The sequence below is a fragment of the Tachysurus vachellii genome, chromosome 11, assembly GCF_030014155.1.
Source record: "Tachysurus vachellii isolate PV-2020 chromosome 11, HZAU_Pvac_v1, whole genome shotgun sequence".
In the NCBI taxonomy this organism is placed as follows: domain Eukaryota; kingdom Metazoa; phylum Chordata; class Actinopteri; order Siluriformes; family Bagridae; genus Tachysurus; species Tachysurus vachellii.
Genome location: NC_083470.1, coordinates 6,842,988 through 6,861,918, shown reverse-complemented (window position 1 = coordinate 6,861,918; position 18,931 = coordinate 6,842,988). Strand labels below are relative to the sequence as shown.

General features: G+C 37.9%; 1 protein-coding gene across 5 annotated transcripts in view; it reads left to right on the top strand.

Annotated features, from left to right (window-relative positions):
* Positions 1-18,931, top strand: part of pde4d (phosphodiesterase 4D, cAMP-specific) — a 152,034-nt gene that overhangs the window by 54,537 nt on the left and 78,566 nt on the right. Inside the window, exon 1 of one of the 5 annotated variants that reach the window (XM_060880830.1) lies at positions 4,548-4,921. The exons of 3 other annotated variants lie outside the window; for them this stretch is intronic. In XM_060880830.1, the coding sequence (XP_060736813.1) occupies positions 4,683-4,921 (239 nt within the window). In that variant the 5' untranslated portion in view covers positions 4,548-4,682. Of the gene's footprint in view, positions 1-4,547; positions 4,922-18,542; positions 18,728-18,931 lie in introns of those variants that run through there. One more of the 5 variants, XM_060880834.1, reaches the window with a different exon arrangement.

Here is an 18,931-nt window from a genome sequence, read left to right as displayed (position 1 = left end):
AGACGCTCCTGTCAAGGTGTTAACTTGACCTGGACGTCTCTGTGAGATGGTTGCAGTTCCATCTTTTTAAAAATGTTGTACTACTTTTGCTTCAGGATTCTGTGATTTTAAAGATGCTTGATATAAGAAATACTATACAGCGTGAGAGTTATGTAAATGTATCCAACAATCCATTTTCTGTACTGACTTATCCTACACAGGGTTGTGGAGAACCTATAGCCTATCTCCAGTGCACAAGGCCTGGGACACCTTGGACATGGTGCCAATCATCACAGGGCACAATCACACACACACAAACACACACAATTCACACTACGGACAAATTAGAGATGCCAATCAGCCTATCGCACGTGTCATTGGACTGGAAGAGAAAACCAAAGTACCCAAAGCAAACCAGTACTCTCACAAGAAGTTTGAGAAAACTGTATTATTGTATTGTTACAATAGACAAATGCACAAGTTTCACTGAGGCAATGTTATTACAGTGTATTAGTGTTTATTTGTCATCATCTCATCTGAAATTGTCTTTCGAATAAAGGTTTTTCAGTTTCTTTAATACTCAGCGGAATGACAAACTAGACAGTGTGAATCAGCTGTTTTACTGAAAAGTTCCTTTTATCTGGAGTTGATCAGATAGAAGAAGAGTTTGCATGAGTGCACTGTATATCATTTACATTTTATATTTCTGGCATTTAGCAGATATCCTTATCCAGTGTGACTTCCATTTTTATTTCAATTTATAAAACTGAGGATTAAGGACTGTGCTCAGGGGCCCAGCAGTGGCAGCTTGGGGGACCTGGGATTCGAACTTACAACCTTGCAATTTTTTTTATTTTTTTTTTTTTAATTTATTTGAAAGGGACAATGCACATCAATCAACATTTTTTGTTTACACTCAAAATGTAAATGTGCCAGAATTAGCTGAAGAGCTATTTTTCATCTGCAGTCCATTGGCAGGTCAACACAATATCATAGTACAAAAATTAAATACATGAAAAACACAAAACAAATTAAAACACTAAATAGATAATAATAAATACAATACAAAAATGGACAGTACCAAAGATAAAATAAGTTAACTATTGATGATTGCAATTTTGAGCGTTTTTAATCCAATTCTTGAGTTTGAATTTAAATGATGAATAGCTGGTGATCTTTCTGAGTTCAGTAGGGAGACAATTCCAATAATTTGAGGCCCGTACTGAAAAGACTGTTTGACCAAACTTACTTCGCCTATACTGTATAACACAGTCTCCCCTGGTAGCTGCCCTGTTTGCCCTATCACTGTTATTCCTCAGTTTTATGAATTCACGCAGTGGTGGGGGTGCAAGCCCATGTAAGATTTTAAAAATGAGACAAGCATCTTGATAATGTGAGAAATTGTTAAAATTGAATAAGTTGTATTTAGTAATAATATTACAGTGGTGATGACTGATAGGTTTTTGATCTAATATTTTTAAGGTTTGCTTATAAAGGGTCTTAATTGGTTTTAGAGTTGTCATATTTGCTTGGGACCAGCTTGTGAAACAGTATGATATGTGAGAAAAAATCATGGCATGCATAAATAGTTTGGCTGCCTCTATTGTTATATATGGCCTAATGTATCTAAAGTTAGCCATATTATATCTGATGGTATTAGCCACTTTTTTTACAGTACAATCAGTAGCCCAATAGTAGTCTTAACCACTAGGCTACCACATCCCCATAGCTCAGTCGCATTTGATCACGCTGCAAAATTTATATCATACTTTGGAAATTAAGAGACAATACTAACACATGTGTGGCATGTCTTCATACCATATTTGTTTTGGCAGTGAGCCAGTAAAAGAGTAGCCTGTGCTTTGCGAGGCTGTTGCGAGGTCTGTAATTTGCCAAAGCACTCACAGAACACTCGTCAGCGACAGTTCTCTCCCGGTGTACCGAGGACTCGCTGTGCCGCATTTTGCTTTGTCTGGCACCTAATTTAGTTCGTCAGGTGTTTGGTAATTAGCTGATAAATGTAACAGGATCTTTAGAGCAGAGCAGAAATTGCTATAAAGTAGATCAGCACCATGAGGTTAAGAACAGCTCTTCTATGGGAACATTGTTCAGCAGGTGCAATGCTGATGTGGTTAATGTCTGTTATTAATTCATTTTCTAGTAATGTTAATGAGCTAATAAAAGTGCTGTTGAAAAGTGCTCTGTCCAAAACGTTATTTATAGTCGTATTTAACTTTTCCGAATTGAAGACGACATGAGTGATATTAAATATAAAAATAAAAGTAATGTCATCAGACTGAAAATTTCACTTCTCCTTTATGAGTAAAAATCTGAGCTGTAAAGATTTCAAATAAAAGATTTAAATAATACATCTGCTGTTTAACTCTCAAACTAACAAATTTAATCAAAATGTAATTAAAATTACACATTAATTATTATTATACAACAGTTAGTTCTGGTCCATTAATTTGATTAGCCGAGCAACTTTCCACAAATTCCTTCACTTACTGTAACAGTCACTGGGCTTGTTTGTGTTTGCCACTATGTAAGTGTTGATGACTTTACAGATATATAAAATATAAAAGAACGTAAAGAAGCACCTGTATTGAGAATATGTGTGTGGCTATTTTGGGCTTTATATCTGTATTTATCCCTCATATCAAAGTATAACCTCACTTTTACTCTGGCAGTATTGTTTAATTAACTCATTTAATTCTTAATTACATTTTGAAAGACACTTCTCTCAACTGGTAACATAGTGAACATCAGGCAGTGAGGGAGTTACAGTTATAGCTATAAGAAGCAGAAGGCTATATTATCAGACATGCAGTGTGTACGTACCCCTGGAGCTTATCCAAGCCAGGAAATGTTGATTTATGAATAAATTTGAATTTATCAGTGGCATGGTTGCAGTAGGAGGTTGCGTTGCTACCTTCAGGGTCCCCCGTTTGATCATGATCCCGGGTTATTTTTCATTTGTGGAGTTTCTTTTGTGGAGTTTTGTATTTTCTCCCTGTCTGTGGTCTGTATGGGTTTCCTCCTGGTTCACCAGTTTTCTTCCACTTCCTGGAAGCCGTGTAGAGCTAAACTACAGCACACTACACATCTTGACGCAACTGATGATTATCCAGTCACTGACTAATTTTGGGTCACTCTAGAGACTACACCCTACCCTTCCTCAGTCTAAAAGGTATCACAGAGACTCTGATATTTTCGAGCATGTGTGATATTCTCAGTGCTGAATCATGTAGCATGTAGCATACTGTATGATGCATGGTGAATCATGTAGTATAGCATGAGCCCCACTGTGTTACTTACAAGTACAGAGATGAGAGACAGCCATCAAGAGCCGTATGAGAGGAAATCAAACTCTCTTATGCGCAGCAGCTCCCTGAACCCAGTTTTCTATGTATGTGGGACAAGAACTATGAGCACAATAATGATTACCTAAATGGTGGTTAGGAACCGCAAACATTAAAACAAACATCCCTGCTAGCACACATTATAAAAATAGCTACTGTATGTTTCTTTTCACTCTCCACTGCCTGCTTCTCTCTAATCCATATTTTTCCTCCTAGTCCTCCTTTTTTAGTTACACAGTTAAATAGTTACATAGACTGCTTTTGTATTTATAGGCTCCTGAGCCACCAGAATTGTGCTCATAATAAAGTAGTTACTGAAGAATGTGAAATTATCCTTAAAATAATAAGATGGGACTGGCAACCCATCTTACATCTCATGTACGACAGATACAGTAAATCTACCGTGACCTGAGCAGGATAAAGCAGTTAAGGAACATAAAAAAAAAAAATAATGATCATGTAAAATGCTAATTGAAATCTGGTCATGGTGCATTTTATACTGGACATGTGACAAATCTTTGTGTTGTGTTCATATGTGATAGCTTTAGAATTGGAGTTGTCTCTGTGTACACTGGAGCTCCAGATAGATACAAATTTAGAAAAATGGACTAGGATAAAGCTGTTGTTTTTTTTTTAGATATGTGTGGGTCTAGAGATCTTTAATAAAACAGCTCTGTTATTAGAACATCTGCCAAGTAATCCTAGATGAAGTTTTCTTATCTCTTCAGTCAGATACATACCAGGACACACACATTTTCGCACACAACGCATACACACTGAAACATTCAATAGTCGTTCACACATCTTTATCGAAGCATCAGCTTGCAGTCAAGGCGCAGCAGGAAGCTGCAGACAGCTCTCTCTCTCAATCTCTCCTCCCTCATTCTCCCTCTCTCTCTCTTTCTCTCTCCTCCCCCTTTCTCACTCACTCACTCGCTTGCTCACTCACTAAGTGTCCGTCTGTCTGTCTGTCTGTCTCTCTCCCTCTCTCTCTCTCTCTCTGTCTCTGTCTCTCTCTGTCTCTCTCTCTGTCTCTCTCTCCCCCTCCCTTCCTCTTTGCTCATCTTGCTCTCCCACTCTAAGCACCACAACGCACCACTCCACTCTGCAGCCGTCCTGACAGGAGCTCACTACTCCGACACCGGCTCGCTCTGCTCTTCCACAAGCTCAGCTCTCCTTTCTTTTTTTCTTCCCTGTTTTATTTTTTCCCCCTGCATCAAAGTGCTGAGGAGGTGGCTAAGAAACGGAGTTGCCGAGTTGCCCTGCTCCCCCGTTGGCACGGGCTGGGAGCCGGTGGACAGGATTAAAAGCTGCAGGGAGCAAAGCAGAAAGGATTGCAGGATGGCACAGCAGGACACGCTGGCTGTGCCACCCATGCCCAAGCATGTGGGGTTGAACGAGGACCTGGTGAAGATCCTGAGGGAGAACCTCCTGCAGCAGGAGCGCCCATGCGGGCACCGTCGCTCACCCGCCGCTATCTCACCCCGTCTGTCACCCCGTAACTCGCCACGCCTGCTGCGTCGCATGCTACTCAACAACAACATCCACAAGCAGAGGCGTTTCACCGTGGCACACACATGGTAGGAGCGCGAAATGTCTGTCGGGTGTGCGTGTAGTAGTCACACAATTTAGACTGGCTTCTTATTGTGATTTATCATAAATGCATTAAGATGCCGGTCCATATCATACAGGGGCATGTTTGTGTTTGAAAAGGTTGAATTATTCATTTTCGAGTCTCATGCTCCAAGGAAAGGTGTTTGAATTTCCGCAGGCAAAGCAGAATGTTAATGTGAGGGCAGATTTTAATGCACATTTCTGTCTTTTGATATCGCCGCCCTATTCACAACACCTGGCGGCTTGTGCTGCTGAATAAATCATGCTTGTGCCAGGCCTGTACCTGTGGACCTTCCTGTAAGAGATGTCATGTACTTTTATCTCTCTCTTTGCTTCCTCTTTCCATTGCATTGTCTTCTGCTCCACACTGTTGGAAGTGATGGAACTAATTGTTTCCTTTCAGTGGATCACTCCAACATTCTTCTCATTGTCCTTCACCAGGTTGTCTGTTTTTGTTTCAAAGACTTGACCAGCACCACTGCTTTTTTCCTGTAAGCAGCTGGATTTGTGCCACAAGCTGCCTTTCCAACACCTGGTGTAAATTCCACTAGTGCTTTCCATCTTATTACCATTTTGATGATCCTGTATGTATTTTATTCACATGGCTGTCTTGTAAAGATTTTCCTTAGCCAGAGCACAAACCCAGCTCATGCTGCTCATCATATTCATTATGGTGTGACTGCTGTGGAACCCTCACAGTGCTGCACGGTATAAAAGAAGAGCTGGAATGGTGCAACACATTGCCAAAAATCCATTTAAGGCCTTTCCGAAGCCAATGCGTCAAATCTGAGCTTATTACCCAATGTATATTTTCATGCTGCGTGCAGGCATGTAATCAAGAAGCCACAGCTTGAGCTCATTACTGATATAGAGGTTAGCTTTTCTGCTACTGTTCTTGTTGCCATGTACTTTCCAGCCTCACAGAGACATGCCCAAAGAAAACATGCATCATCTACGCAAATGTGAGCAATTACTGACCTGCAGCACTTTGCACCATTAGCTATGCTTGTACTGAAATTGTCTTCCAAGGAGTGGCCCACTTAGGTGAACACTTTCAAGTAGCGTCTGGCTTTAATATCATGTCTGCTTGAGTTTCTGTACTTTGGAAGCAAATGCGACAATGTCTCTGGCCGTCTTCTGGAGATTTTCCTCTAGCCATGACATTCTTAATAATTGTCAAATTGACGATGCTAAGTAGATATCAATAACGCAATTGTTGCAATTGGTGTTTCTTTTGGAAAAGAGTTAGAGCTTGGAAAAGAGGATTTTTCCTGGTTCTACTAAAAGAAAATTGCTCAGTACGGGGTATAAAAATTAACTATATTTAGATATCCCATTCAGATACCTCTTCCATTTGAGGACCTCTAGAATTGCCCCAGCCCTGCTGATAGTTTTCACTTACCTGGGTAAGGATTGAGATGGACTGCATCATGCAGCTCATTTTAACTCGACAGAATGGCACCATCAATCATGTAGGATTTGAACACAGGACAAGATCTCAAGGATGGTGCTTGACAGAAATGAAACTCTCAGTAGCGGGAGTAGCATTGCCAGGGAGAGCCTGGAGAAAATGATGTCTGCCTGCCAGACATGTTAGTAAATGCTCTGGCATCATTTATTTCTTTTCTATATTTGGTCATTGGTGAATAAAAATGGAAGCTATTTTTTATGATGAGTGGATTTGTTTATGAAAATAATTGTTTGCATCATGCAAGACAACTTTAAATATAATCTGTCACAATATTTACACAAGCAAATATAATGATGTGGTCATAATTATTTAACATCAGGGTTAAAGTGATAGCAACTGCAGTAAAATCACTAAGGCAAGCAGTAGGTGCATATTTCTTTTTATTCTGTTTTCACATTACTCTCACATGGGAGTCTATGACATGCTTCATACACTTTAGATCCGGCACAGTTAGAGAGGACAATCTCAGCTATGTGAACAGCAGTATTGGTCTATGCCATCTCAAGCACTCAAGCCTCACCAACTGGGCAAATTTGGACAGACATTTGCAGTAATAATTCCACTATGCAACAGCGCACAAATACAATCACAATTTTTCTCTGCATCTTTGGGCCATGCCGAGTTCAGACGATACCCTGCTGGTAATTTAATACCGGATGGACATATTGGGCTAGCATGTTAGATTTTCAGACATTTTATGCCATTGTGAAAAACAACCCAACGAAATAACAAACAAATCTGAAAGAGAATCCAGGTTGAAAGACTCCAACAGGTATTGTATAAATTCACCTCTAGAGTGTTGCTATAAATCACTAATTATTCCAAACTTTTGACCTGTTAAAAATCAAATCATGATTCTACTTTCTGGTGACTCCCTGGTGAGGCCATTTCACAACAATATTTTAACACAACAAACACATTGGCATCTACAATAGATATTAGAAGTCTACACAGCCCTTTTAAAGTGGCAGGTTTTCCTATTTTCCCTATATATATATATATATATATATATATATATATATATATATATATATATATCTTATTTTTTATTTTAGCTTATATATATATATATAGTATATATATATAGTTTGGGAGTGCTACTGAAAACAGGAGGTGAGGCAATATCACAGCATTGATGTATTTCCATCGAATGCATCAAGCCAAGTGCTGATTGTCCCAGTGACTTGGTTGTCTTCTGTTTCTAAGCGATGTGGAGAGAAAGTGCTTGGCCAGTTATTTGCTGCTAGTAGCTGTCATTTATTTTAAGGATTTATTTTTAGCAATGTCATTGTTTTGTTGTCTAACACAGTGGTATCTGTGGTAACCTGGGGAAACACTCACATGTGAAATATTTGGCATTTTCTACTATATATACTGTAGTTAAGAAAATTGCAGGCTTTCCTAAGCTGACATATGTTTCTCTTTTGCATGTATCTCAACCACAAGTCAATTAAAGCTATTTTAAAAAACGGTTCGGTTTAAAAGAAGAAAACTACATTTAAAAATTCCATTTTAATTGCAGTGATGTTGCATTGTGGACAGTTTGACATCTGGCATCTGATCACAACCTGAACTGATTAGGTTTGTGTTGGAATTTGAATTTGAATTTAACTTTAGCTAGTAAAGTTTTAGACATCTTTAGGCTGACTGAATGTCTCCTCAGTCAACATGTTTGCAGGAAGATAACCAAGGCAAGATTAAAAAATTAATAAAATTTTTTGGCTACTAACATTAACAGCTCTGTAGATTTATCATCTCATTACACATCAAGTGGAATTAATGTTGATAATATATTGATATCATTATGTTTACATAATGCATCGCTCCCTGCCTAGTAACCTTTTTGACTAGTCTTAATATACTTAAATATACTTTATTATTAATAATTATCTAATATCTTTTTTGACACATTATTATATTACTGGTATGGACAGTATGGGCATTATATTACCGGTAATCGTGGTTTAGATAATGACCGGCCTGAACACAAATACTCTTAGAAGGAGGTTTCTCAAGGGTTCTTTGAATGTTTAATGAGTCCCAGGACACACAAGTGGCTCCAGACTACAGACGTTAATTTCTCTTGTAACTACTAAATATTTTAAACTTGCTTGATGGAGATGGTGCTGCAGTGTATGAGGACGGAATTTTTTTCCAACCTGTTTTTAGCCCAAGTCTTACATCAGGTGTGATGTTTATTCATGCAAAAATGGCTGAACTATTTTCACTATAGTAATAAATTGAATTAGAATGATTTTGCACTGTATTGCATGCAAGCTGTTCTCTCCCTCTTCATGTCTTTCACACTCTCCCACACACACTCACTCAAACGTTCAGTCACGATTCCGTTCTTTTAATTTTTTCCAAGTGATATGAAGCTTCGGTATTCAGCTACTGTACAAATGCCTAGGACAGTTGTCCCACAAAGGTTTGTGATATTGACCAAGGGCTTGAACTAAAGTGTGTGTGTGTGTGTGATCAGAAATCAGCCTCGCTTATGGACTTGAGTTATTAAAGTTCCTGATACAGGGCTGAATACAACTCTAGCCATCTCTGTGCAAGCTGGTTTTACTTTGTACATCATCAGCATGCTTTTCTGTGCCAAGCTCCCTGCAAACCAGCAGTGGATTTGCAGGGCTTTAGCCATACTAACAGAAAGCAGTAACCTTGATCAAAGATTGTTTTCTCAGGCAAAGGATTTGGAACAGCTGCCACTTGGAGACAGCAGAAGGTCATCTTTATGAAAGGTCTCCCATGTCTCCATAGACTCCAATTGACGTCAACAGAATAAGTGGGAATTTTTGTTAGGCTGTTCTTGTACTGGAGGCAAAACAAGATAGAAGACAGAGAAGACTGAATAATGTTCATTAAAAAAGCCCTGCATGTGTGTGCAGTGCTGGACAAAGGAAATGTAAATGATTTAGACTAACGTTGGAAACTTTTACAGTGACTATGAAATGTTTCCGTCAGGGATGAACTGATGATACTTTTTTTGTTTTTTTTTCTACACAAAATGCTGATTTAATATTGAATTGATAAACTATTTAATATTAAGCAACCGGCATCATGAAAATTTCATTTAGTTCTGTTGCTAGTGGTTGCTGCTATTTTCTGCTGCCACGAAAATTACACTGGCATGAAATTGAGTTATCAGACATTTTCAATCAGTATAAATGAATAAATTATTTTATGGCCCAAAGACTGATATAAAATTAGTAAGGACACTGTTGACTTTCAGTGTGTGACATTTTTTACCTCCGTTAGGAAAATTTTACATGACCCCTAGTAGGCTATGGAAAAACAAAAATACTTATGAAATCCTTCAAAAAGTGCTGAGTTTCCTACTGTATGAGTTATTTACCACCACTGGGACATGACAAAGAAATGCAATGCTGAACATGGACACAACCAAAACAGGAACAAATTCCATTCTTTTGGAATCTGCTCTGTCCCATTTTTCCATGTATTAAAGATACTATTTAAGATATTTTATCAGGTAACTGGTGCTGTCACATATTACAATGTATAATTTTATGTAATCACATTACTTGATGCATCCCTAGTTTCTATTGTATAATATCACACAGATGACCATGATACCATGTGATTAACATAACAACATCCTAATTTGCACACAAAAGGAAATGAAATCCTGTTGCTATGTGCTTTATGAATTTCTACAAACCAAACAGTGGCGAAATATTTCACACCTGATATGGCAGAACATATCACTGAGTGCTCTAATAGTAAGTGTGCTACTTATAGCCAGTTTCTTTTCCCTATTCATTCCAAGCAGGTATGGAAATTACTTTTGTATATCACTTTCCTAACACTCTTACTCCTCTATATAAAGTTTCCTTTAATGAACAGGTAATGAGTAAAGGTTTGGTTAAATGTTCAGTTAAAATGAAAATAATTTCAGTCAGTTCTATTAGGCCAATCACCCAGAGCAAACTGATTTGTGTCTAACATGTCAGTAAAAGCATTCTGACACTAAGTGCCACTCATTTTGCAGTTTCCCATTATGATTCAGATGTTCTGTGGTATTATTTCCACCTTTTTTTGTTTTTTTGTTTTTTGAGTGGAAACGTGAGTAATAGGTTGTACCTCCTGTTGTGAATGAATGAGAAAGACATCAGGAGCTAGTCAGAATTAGCAGTGATAATTGAACAAACATGGATAAAAAAAACAACAAAAAATTTTTTGTCAGATTAGCTCTTGCTAATAGTTTTAGTCGTTAAGACCTCGTTAAGGTTAGCTCTAGCTTGTAGCTAGCAGTAATTTTGAAGATAGAGAAGATTCAAGAATTAAAGATATCAGAAATGGCATCATTAACATTTGCTCTATATAATTATGAACCGTTAAGAATATGAGAGAAATCCTGTCAGAAGTCCTATTGCGAAATCTGCGAAAATAAAGATGCATTTCCAAATGCTGAATGAATACTGAATTGAAAACATCAACAGGCAAGCATTAGCTTGCTGAGCTAACAGGTTGTCTCCCTGGCTACTGATAAAGGCTTGTATCAGTGAACATATGAAATATAATATGAAATATAATCTTTGTACGTGTCAGCTGTTGTTTTGAAACAAGGTATTGACCCAAATATCTATATTAGAAATTTTGTTAAGGTTAGCACCGGTTTGCGGCTATTAGCTATTAGCTGCTGGTTAGGTTATTTAATGCAAACAACCAAGTGAGAGATTCTGGTGTTTTCCGCTGGGTTTCTCACAACTGAGGTTTAACTAATCAAAAGACATTAGTTTTAGGAAGCACCTGTCACAAGATGATTCAAATCATGCCTTTCAGATTTTTTTGCAAAATTTATGTTCAAAATATTTTTGTGTACTAGTTATGATGGAAGCTGTATATTCCTAATCTACCAGTATCTTGTGTCACTTATAAATGAAAAGGTGATAGATAGATAGATAGATAGATAGATAGATAGATAGATAGATAGATAGATAGATAGATAGATAGATAGATAGCAATTTATTTATTTATGTACAGATTAATGGAATGTAAATATATCTATAACAGACAGCATGACATAAAACAAAATGACAAAAATTCAGCCTGCTCCTTATGTGATAATTGACACTTTATTTATTTCACATGTTCCATATGTGCTCACAGCCAAATGATCATCAAAGCTTCAGGTTGTGGGGTGTCTTAGCCTCCTGTGTACTGATATGTACTGAGATACTGATCTTCTATCGTGCATCTGACTTGATGAGCATCTTGAAGAATGTGAGCACAAAGTCACCACATGAAAAGAGTTGTGTAATGAAAGTGAGATGTAAGAAGGGAAAAGTACCATTTGCCCAGATGCTCCACACCTTTTTCAACATGCTTTCAGAAGCGTGATTAAATACAAGCCTAATGAGGCAAGATGTGATGTCCCTCTGCTGCCATCTCTTTTGTTCCCACTATTCATTGCAGGAACTGAAAAGCTCAGGCTTTGATAGAGCCCAATCTATGTTTTGTACCTGTACCAAGGGAGCCTCTTCTGATTTATTCACATGTGGAGCGGTGACGAAAATCAAAGAACGTTTTTTTGTTTGAGATGCTAATTACCTTCCAAAATCATAGAGTTGTTGGTTGCAGTCCTCGCTTGTCCCCTAACGCAGCGAGGTCCAGTGAGAGGCGGGGCCTAACATTCGGCTCACTACAATTAGTCTTAATCAAGGTCTCTAACTGCTAGTAATTACTCTGGGGAAAGCATGTGATGTCTCAGCCTGGTTGCCAGGAGTGACTGTTCTGCTCATCAGTAATCATTCAGGTTTTAACAGTCAACAGGACTCAACAGGACAAATATGTCAAGTTTGATTTCCTTAATGATCTGGTGTTTTTTTTATTGCTAGCATTAATAAGCAACCCATAATCATGACTATTTTGGATGCTATAAAATATTTCACTGTCTCAATTATTTAGCCAGTTTATGAACAAAACTGTGTATCAGTTTAAATGAAGAAAACAGCCATTTTATATTCTTTTAAATATAAAAGTGTTAAGACACAAATATATAGAGTAATATTACACCACAGTTTGCAATTGTAGCTGTGTATGCATACTGTTTGCATTATGATAGGTCACTCAGTTATTACATCCACTTTTCAATTCCTAATGGGTTCAAACCCAGGACTCATCAGTAGGCCCAGGACCACAACCATCACTCTTATAACTACAGAGCATTCCTGTTTAGGTTTTTATTAGTTTTTCACACACTAGTCAGTTTTCTCCTGTGACATGACATCTACCAGACAAAGGATTAGAAAGCGTAGCGCAAACTTTCTCTAAGACTTTGCATCTTTTTCGAATCGCTGCTCATAACAGGGCAGCTGTACACACTCAGAGGAATATGCTAAATGCCCACTTGCCATAAACGAGCTCACAGACGCCCACGATTGGTTAGTGTTACTATGATTGACACGAGAGAGATACTAATGCTGTCCCTCCCACTTCCCATGCTAATAAGAAGGATAAAAGATAAAAGTATGCATATGAGGTACATAATGTTAGCCAGTTAGCTTGGTGCTCTGGTCTTGCAGTAAATTTTTTAATTATAGTTAATTATTTGCAAAAGCCAAATAATGTGATGTTACTAATGTAAGGATTTTATTTAAGCAACTATATTTATTACTATCCTATTTTTATACTTTCCATCTATAGTCTCAGCCCAAGGAATTGAAGATCCTTTTGGCCATGGGTCAAAACAATATAGAAAGTCATCACTTCTGGGCTATTTGTAGCTCAGTGTTCATATCTGTTTTGGCACAAATGACTCACTGTACCTATGAGATCCTCATACTATACATACTGTAATATAGGGATGGACAAATCCACTTCTGGGCTACACACAGTTGCAGTCTCCTTCTTACTGTGAAACAGCATTACTAATTGAGTACTGAGTCATAATTATAGTGCAGTGATTATTATAAAAAGACCTAGCAGAGGTAGAAGTACATACATTTCTGCTCTGATGCATTCAGAGCTCTATTCATTAAACCACAAAAACACTTAGTCATCAATTAGCCTAATACAGATTACGTACATTAACTGCGCGTGAGCAGTAATCAATTATTATTAAAGGGCAACTCAAGCGTTTTTTTCAACCTAAGCTCTCTCCGTTGTGTCTGTAGTACATGCATACATACCACATTTTTAGATTTCTTTGTCCTGAGAAAAGAACAGAAAAGCTGTTTAACTGAAACTGCCTTATAACTGAAGCCTGTGAGGTAATTTTGAAGGTCAAAATATCCTTAATGGGAAAGATGCATTATTCATGAGTTCTTCAGATAAAAGGGATTTGTAAACTTAACTCTGAAGCTCTGAAATTTTAAAGCTCCTGTCGATATATTTTCATATATTTTCTTATATTTTTGGGATTCATTTAAAAAAAAGTACAATAGGCTAGATTTACAAACATTTCACACGGATTTCCTTCATATTTTATAAAAAAAATCTGATTTTGCTAAGCTTTGCCAGCAAAACTCATGAGAATAAATGGTTAATAAGCTGCCTCATAAAATACAGTTAAATGAGAAGCCATTTAAGCTAATTGTAATTCATTTGATGAAAATGAGACATAAGATAGCATGCTGCGTCTGCAATCTGCAGTGCCATGCTCAGCTGTATAGATTGTGTAGCTCTGGGTTTGCACACAAAGCAGCTACCAACACAACATTCCAACACATCACCAACACAACATTCACGACTTGTCAGGAAACAAAAGCACCGTGGAAACTCCACTTTGTCGCAGAAGACGCAGATGTCACTCAGGATGCAGTCTGACATGCCCACACACTTCTGTAGCAGTTTCTCAATTTTTTCTATGAGCTTTTGGTTCTAATTAAATCGCAGTTAAGGATATGTGTACAGTATATTATGTCAGTCTACCATTGAGAAGTGCTTACTTATTACCTCAACTTTAATATTGTTTGAAGCTGTTTAAATCCAGGGACTTATTTTTTAGAGATGAAAGTGGCTTTTCTGGGGGAAAAACAGCTTTTGCCTAATTATGCCTTTGAGTAAGTGTTGAAAAAAATTAATTGGTGTTTGTTGGATAAATTTACACAGTTTCTATATGGTATTCTTTCATGTTTGTGTAATCCTAAGGCCTTTATTATTACAGTAAAATGGTTGTAGTTTTGAATTTTTGTAAGATAGCAATATTTTTAAGCATTTATTATTAAAATTAAATAACTGTTCTTAGATAAGTTAGTCCAAAAAGATGTTGAATTTGCTGTGTATAATATTTGTACATAGACTAGATGTTAGGGATAGAGCTTCTTTAAGTTTTCACTAGCTCAGACATCCGGGACAAGCAGATTTCATGTGACGGTTATTAGTATTTTATTTATAAAAATAACCAAAATATTTAACGCAAAAAGGAGAAATGTTTAAAAAAATCTGAATAAAATAAAGCATTAACATTTTACAGTTTTATAGATTAAATAATTTTTTAATCGTTAAATCAGCCAATTTCTGTCAGGTTGTAATTAAAAAAATACATTTATGAAACCTAATTCATTCAGATTTATCCCACTTAGTATTAGTTCAGGAACAAGCTCGCATCAGACCTAGAACTCGAATCAGAGCAAGCATGTACAGTATGTGGAAGCCATGATGAAACAGGAAAAAATAAATAATAGTAATATGTTTATGTGACGCGAGGAGAGAACGTCACACCAAAAGGTTGACCAGCGACTTATTAATATGCTAATAAGCATAAACATGATTGTTTCCCTTCTGTATTACTGTACTAGCAAACTCGTTGGCTGTATGCTATTAATTTACATTATTATCCCAGTCAGTTCTTAGGCAACTGGAACACAAAGGCAGCTCACTGGGGTTTTTACTTGGCCAGTCAGCTAGGTAACACATTTATGATTGGTCTAGCAATATTCACCATGTCAGAAATGCTGTATGCAGGATTCAGTGAAGCTGGACCAGGGTTAAGTACTGTTGGTGAGATTAAAGCAGATGGTCTGTGTCTAGCACCAGAAGTGATCAGGATGGAGAGGAAAAAATCCCTTGCTGTGCAGTAATGAGACCTCAGCCGGCTGCTTTTCTACGTGCCATGTCATAAATTATACACCATCTCCATCTCTCACCACCCCTACAGTGCAGTGGATGACATTTCTGCGATGGTCAGATCCTCCACCATGTCAGGACGACGATCTTACTGGCATGTTCTTTTAAAACAACACTTCAACCCTAGACCATTCCTCCTCCGGCTATAACAATCTCCTTCAAGCGTAAACCATGCAGCCAGTGTCAGAATGGAAACTCAAAGAGAGAGACGCCGTCTTTAATGTAGCTGAACGGCAGTTTAAGGCAGGAGATGGACATTTTCAGTGCTAGTGAAAGGAAAAGTGTCACTGAACATCATTTCTATGATTGTCCACACGACTGTATAGGGAGCGCATTTCACAGTGGTTATTACTTTCAGTCAGAAGGAGTGCTAAGGTCAATCCACACCTGAGAACGACAAGACAGATTTTATTATATAGGGCTTCAGAGGTCAATCACTATTTAATCATTTGTTCATTTGAACAGAGTGATGACAGCACAGCAGAATCCATGTGCTATTACACGAGCTTTCTAATTACGCAGGAGTGCTTAAACTTAGCCAAGGTTTTCTCTGTCAATATCTCCATTCAATCTCCTTCTACCAATGCAGCCGTGATTCCTGTGTGTGTGTGTGTGTGTGTGTGTGTGTGTGTGTGTGTTTCAGGTGTCTAAATGTGTGTCTGGTGCTTATGTAATTTTGATGAGCTGATTTATGCGTGTGAATCACTTACAGGGGTGCTAATTAATGTCTAACCGTGGTAGAGCATGGAGAAGGTTAGGTGTCTGTCTAATTGCCTGTTTTAAAGATGAGGCAGCTGCTGTTCTTTTCTGTCCTGATTGACAGCCCAGTGACCTAAGAAGCTTGTTTGTCACATACTGTACACAATTTGTACATCACACCATCGCAGACAAGCATCAAATCTTCATCGCCTGTGATTATTTCAGCATGAGGTGAACTACTGTATAATGAAGAGATCATACAATTCATTAACTTTTCTTTTTAATAATTGTAAATGTCTTGTTACTAATCAAGGCATTAACCGTATGTGCAATCTTATCTATATTTTACAATGTGTATTTATGCTTATTTATTACTTATATTCTTAATTTAATTTCTTTTAAACAGGTCTTATGTTTAAATGTCCTCGTTGCTCACTGAGAGTTGCTACACTAAATTTCATTCTATTGTATACAAGGACAATGAAGAGCCTCACTTTACCTTAATGCTTGACGATTAAGGTTCATTTAATCATTCATTTAATTTGACTTGGACCGTTTGGTTAGAAGTGGTTATGTTTAGTTTTACAATACACTTCATGTTAACACTTCTGACTACAGTTCGAATTTGGACTTCATAATCTGTTTCATTGACACATGATGATCCAATCTTCATCGCTTACGTTGCTAAAGCACAGATTTGAAGAATTCACCACTTTTCATTTTCAGCTACTGCTCTGTTTGTTTCCACCGAAGGCTAACTGTGAGATTTTGCTAAAAATATTGTCTAAAGTGTTGTTCAATGTCCCTGAGAGAGTAGCCTTTTTTGACTCCAGATTCAATAAGGGCAGTAAGTGTCAGGTGTTGTTGGGCTCCGTGCACAAACTCAAGCCTGGGTCCTACTGTATGATAAAGATGGAAGAGAGTTTCTGGGATCTTTGTTGACTGACAGGCCAATTGCGATCCAATTGAGAAGCACATTGTTAATGCTAGCCTGCCTGTTACCTCACACATCTAAGAGAAGGGTATAATTTTCTGTGTGTGTGTGTGTGTGTGTGTGTGTGTGTGTGTGTGTGTGGGATGGTCTGATGTATTGTATATAAAAGGATGCAGTTTTCCGCAGAATTTAATAAATACTTTTGCACAATTGTCATGAGATTTTTCTGTATAAAGAGGGTTTTTGCTGTATTGTCTTGATTAAAACCCCACAGGACAAAGCAACAGGCCACCGTTCATTTTGGTGCACGTGAACAACACAAAGCCATGATTGCAGTGACGGAGGCAAGTAACAATGCAACAGTTTAGAGGTGGGAGTTTGAATTCTCAATTCTATGCAAATTAGGTATGACCTGGTCACGAGTCAAATCCAAATAGTTGGCTTGAGCGAGTCTTTGAATCAGTGCTGTTGCATATGTGATTTACGTCCGCACTCACTATTGTAGTTCCAACTGCATTCAAGCATCTGCTACACAACCACAAAAGAAAAACAACAAATGTACAGTCATACAACAAAAGTCTACACTGTGGTGCAGCAGGAGGCATTTCTGCCTCACAGCTCTAAGGACGGTCAGTTCCATCTCAAGCTTGAGTTACTGTCTATACAGAGCTTTACATGTTCTCCCCATTTCCATATAGATTTCCTCCGGGCACTTTGGTTTCACCTCCCAGAAAACACGCCATTTGGATGCCTGTGATCAGGATATTACAGATACTATTGATGTGATTGATGTATTGATGTATCTTGTGATTTTTTTTTAAATGCTCACTCTTACCTACCCTAAAGATTTGCACTCCCAAAATCCATGCTTTCCAAAGGCTCATTCTTTCTTCAGTGGATAGTTTCACCGTACACTTTTACTTACTACCTTCTTCAATCATAAAGACTATGCTCTGCTCATCCCAGGACTCTTCTTTACAGTATTTTCATATTGAACACACTTAGTATTGTTTGACTTTACCGTGTATAGTTCCTGTAAGGTACTGAATTATAATAACACTAATCACCAAAGCAACAGGGTTTCGTTTTTTCATGTTGTCTCATAGATTTTTGTCTTCAGCACTTTCATCTCTGGCAGTTGAATCTGAAAAAAAAATTAACTTACAATTTTTATGTTTTGTAGACATACAGCTCTGCTTTTATCCACCAGCGTGTTTTTGTATTGCTCAGAAAATCAACTGAAAAGCTTTAGGGAAGGTCTGAAAATCCTCCTGCAGCACACATATGCCTAGAAATATTATCACACAAGAAGGACCAGAGTTCCTCTTCACCCCAGCTCTATTTATAGAAGTTCATTTAGCTCTTTGTGTTTGCAGTGGGCTGCCCATCACCAGGTAGAGAATGGACATTACCTGGATTAATCCCCCTCCCTCCCTCTGCCCCCAGCCCAAGGGGTTACAGATAGTGCCTGCGTATCTCCCCCCATCAGTCCACTGCTGTAATGGGAACAGAAGCCGTCACTGAAGCTGGAGCAGTCGCCTTCTTCACACTTGATCCACTCTAGTTTCCATGGTGAGCTGTAACAGATTTCATAATCCCCGGACTCTCCGTTTAATTGCAGATCGAATCATAATAAAGTTAGGATGCACAGAAATGGGCGATGAAATATGCTGGAGCTATTTTTAACCATCTTTGGCGGCTGCATTCTAGAAACAGGGAGGGCTTTATTTATTTATTAATGTATTATTACATCTTGGTGTAGAAACTCGGTTTAAA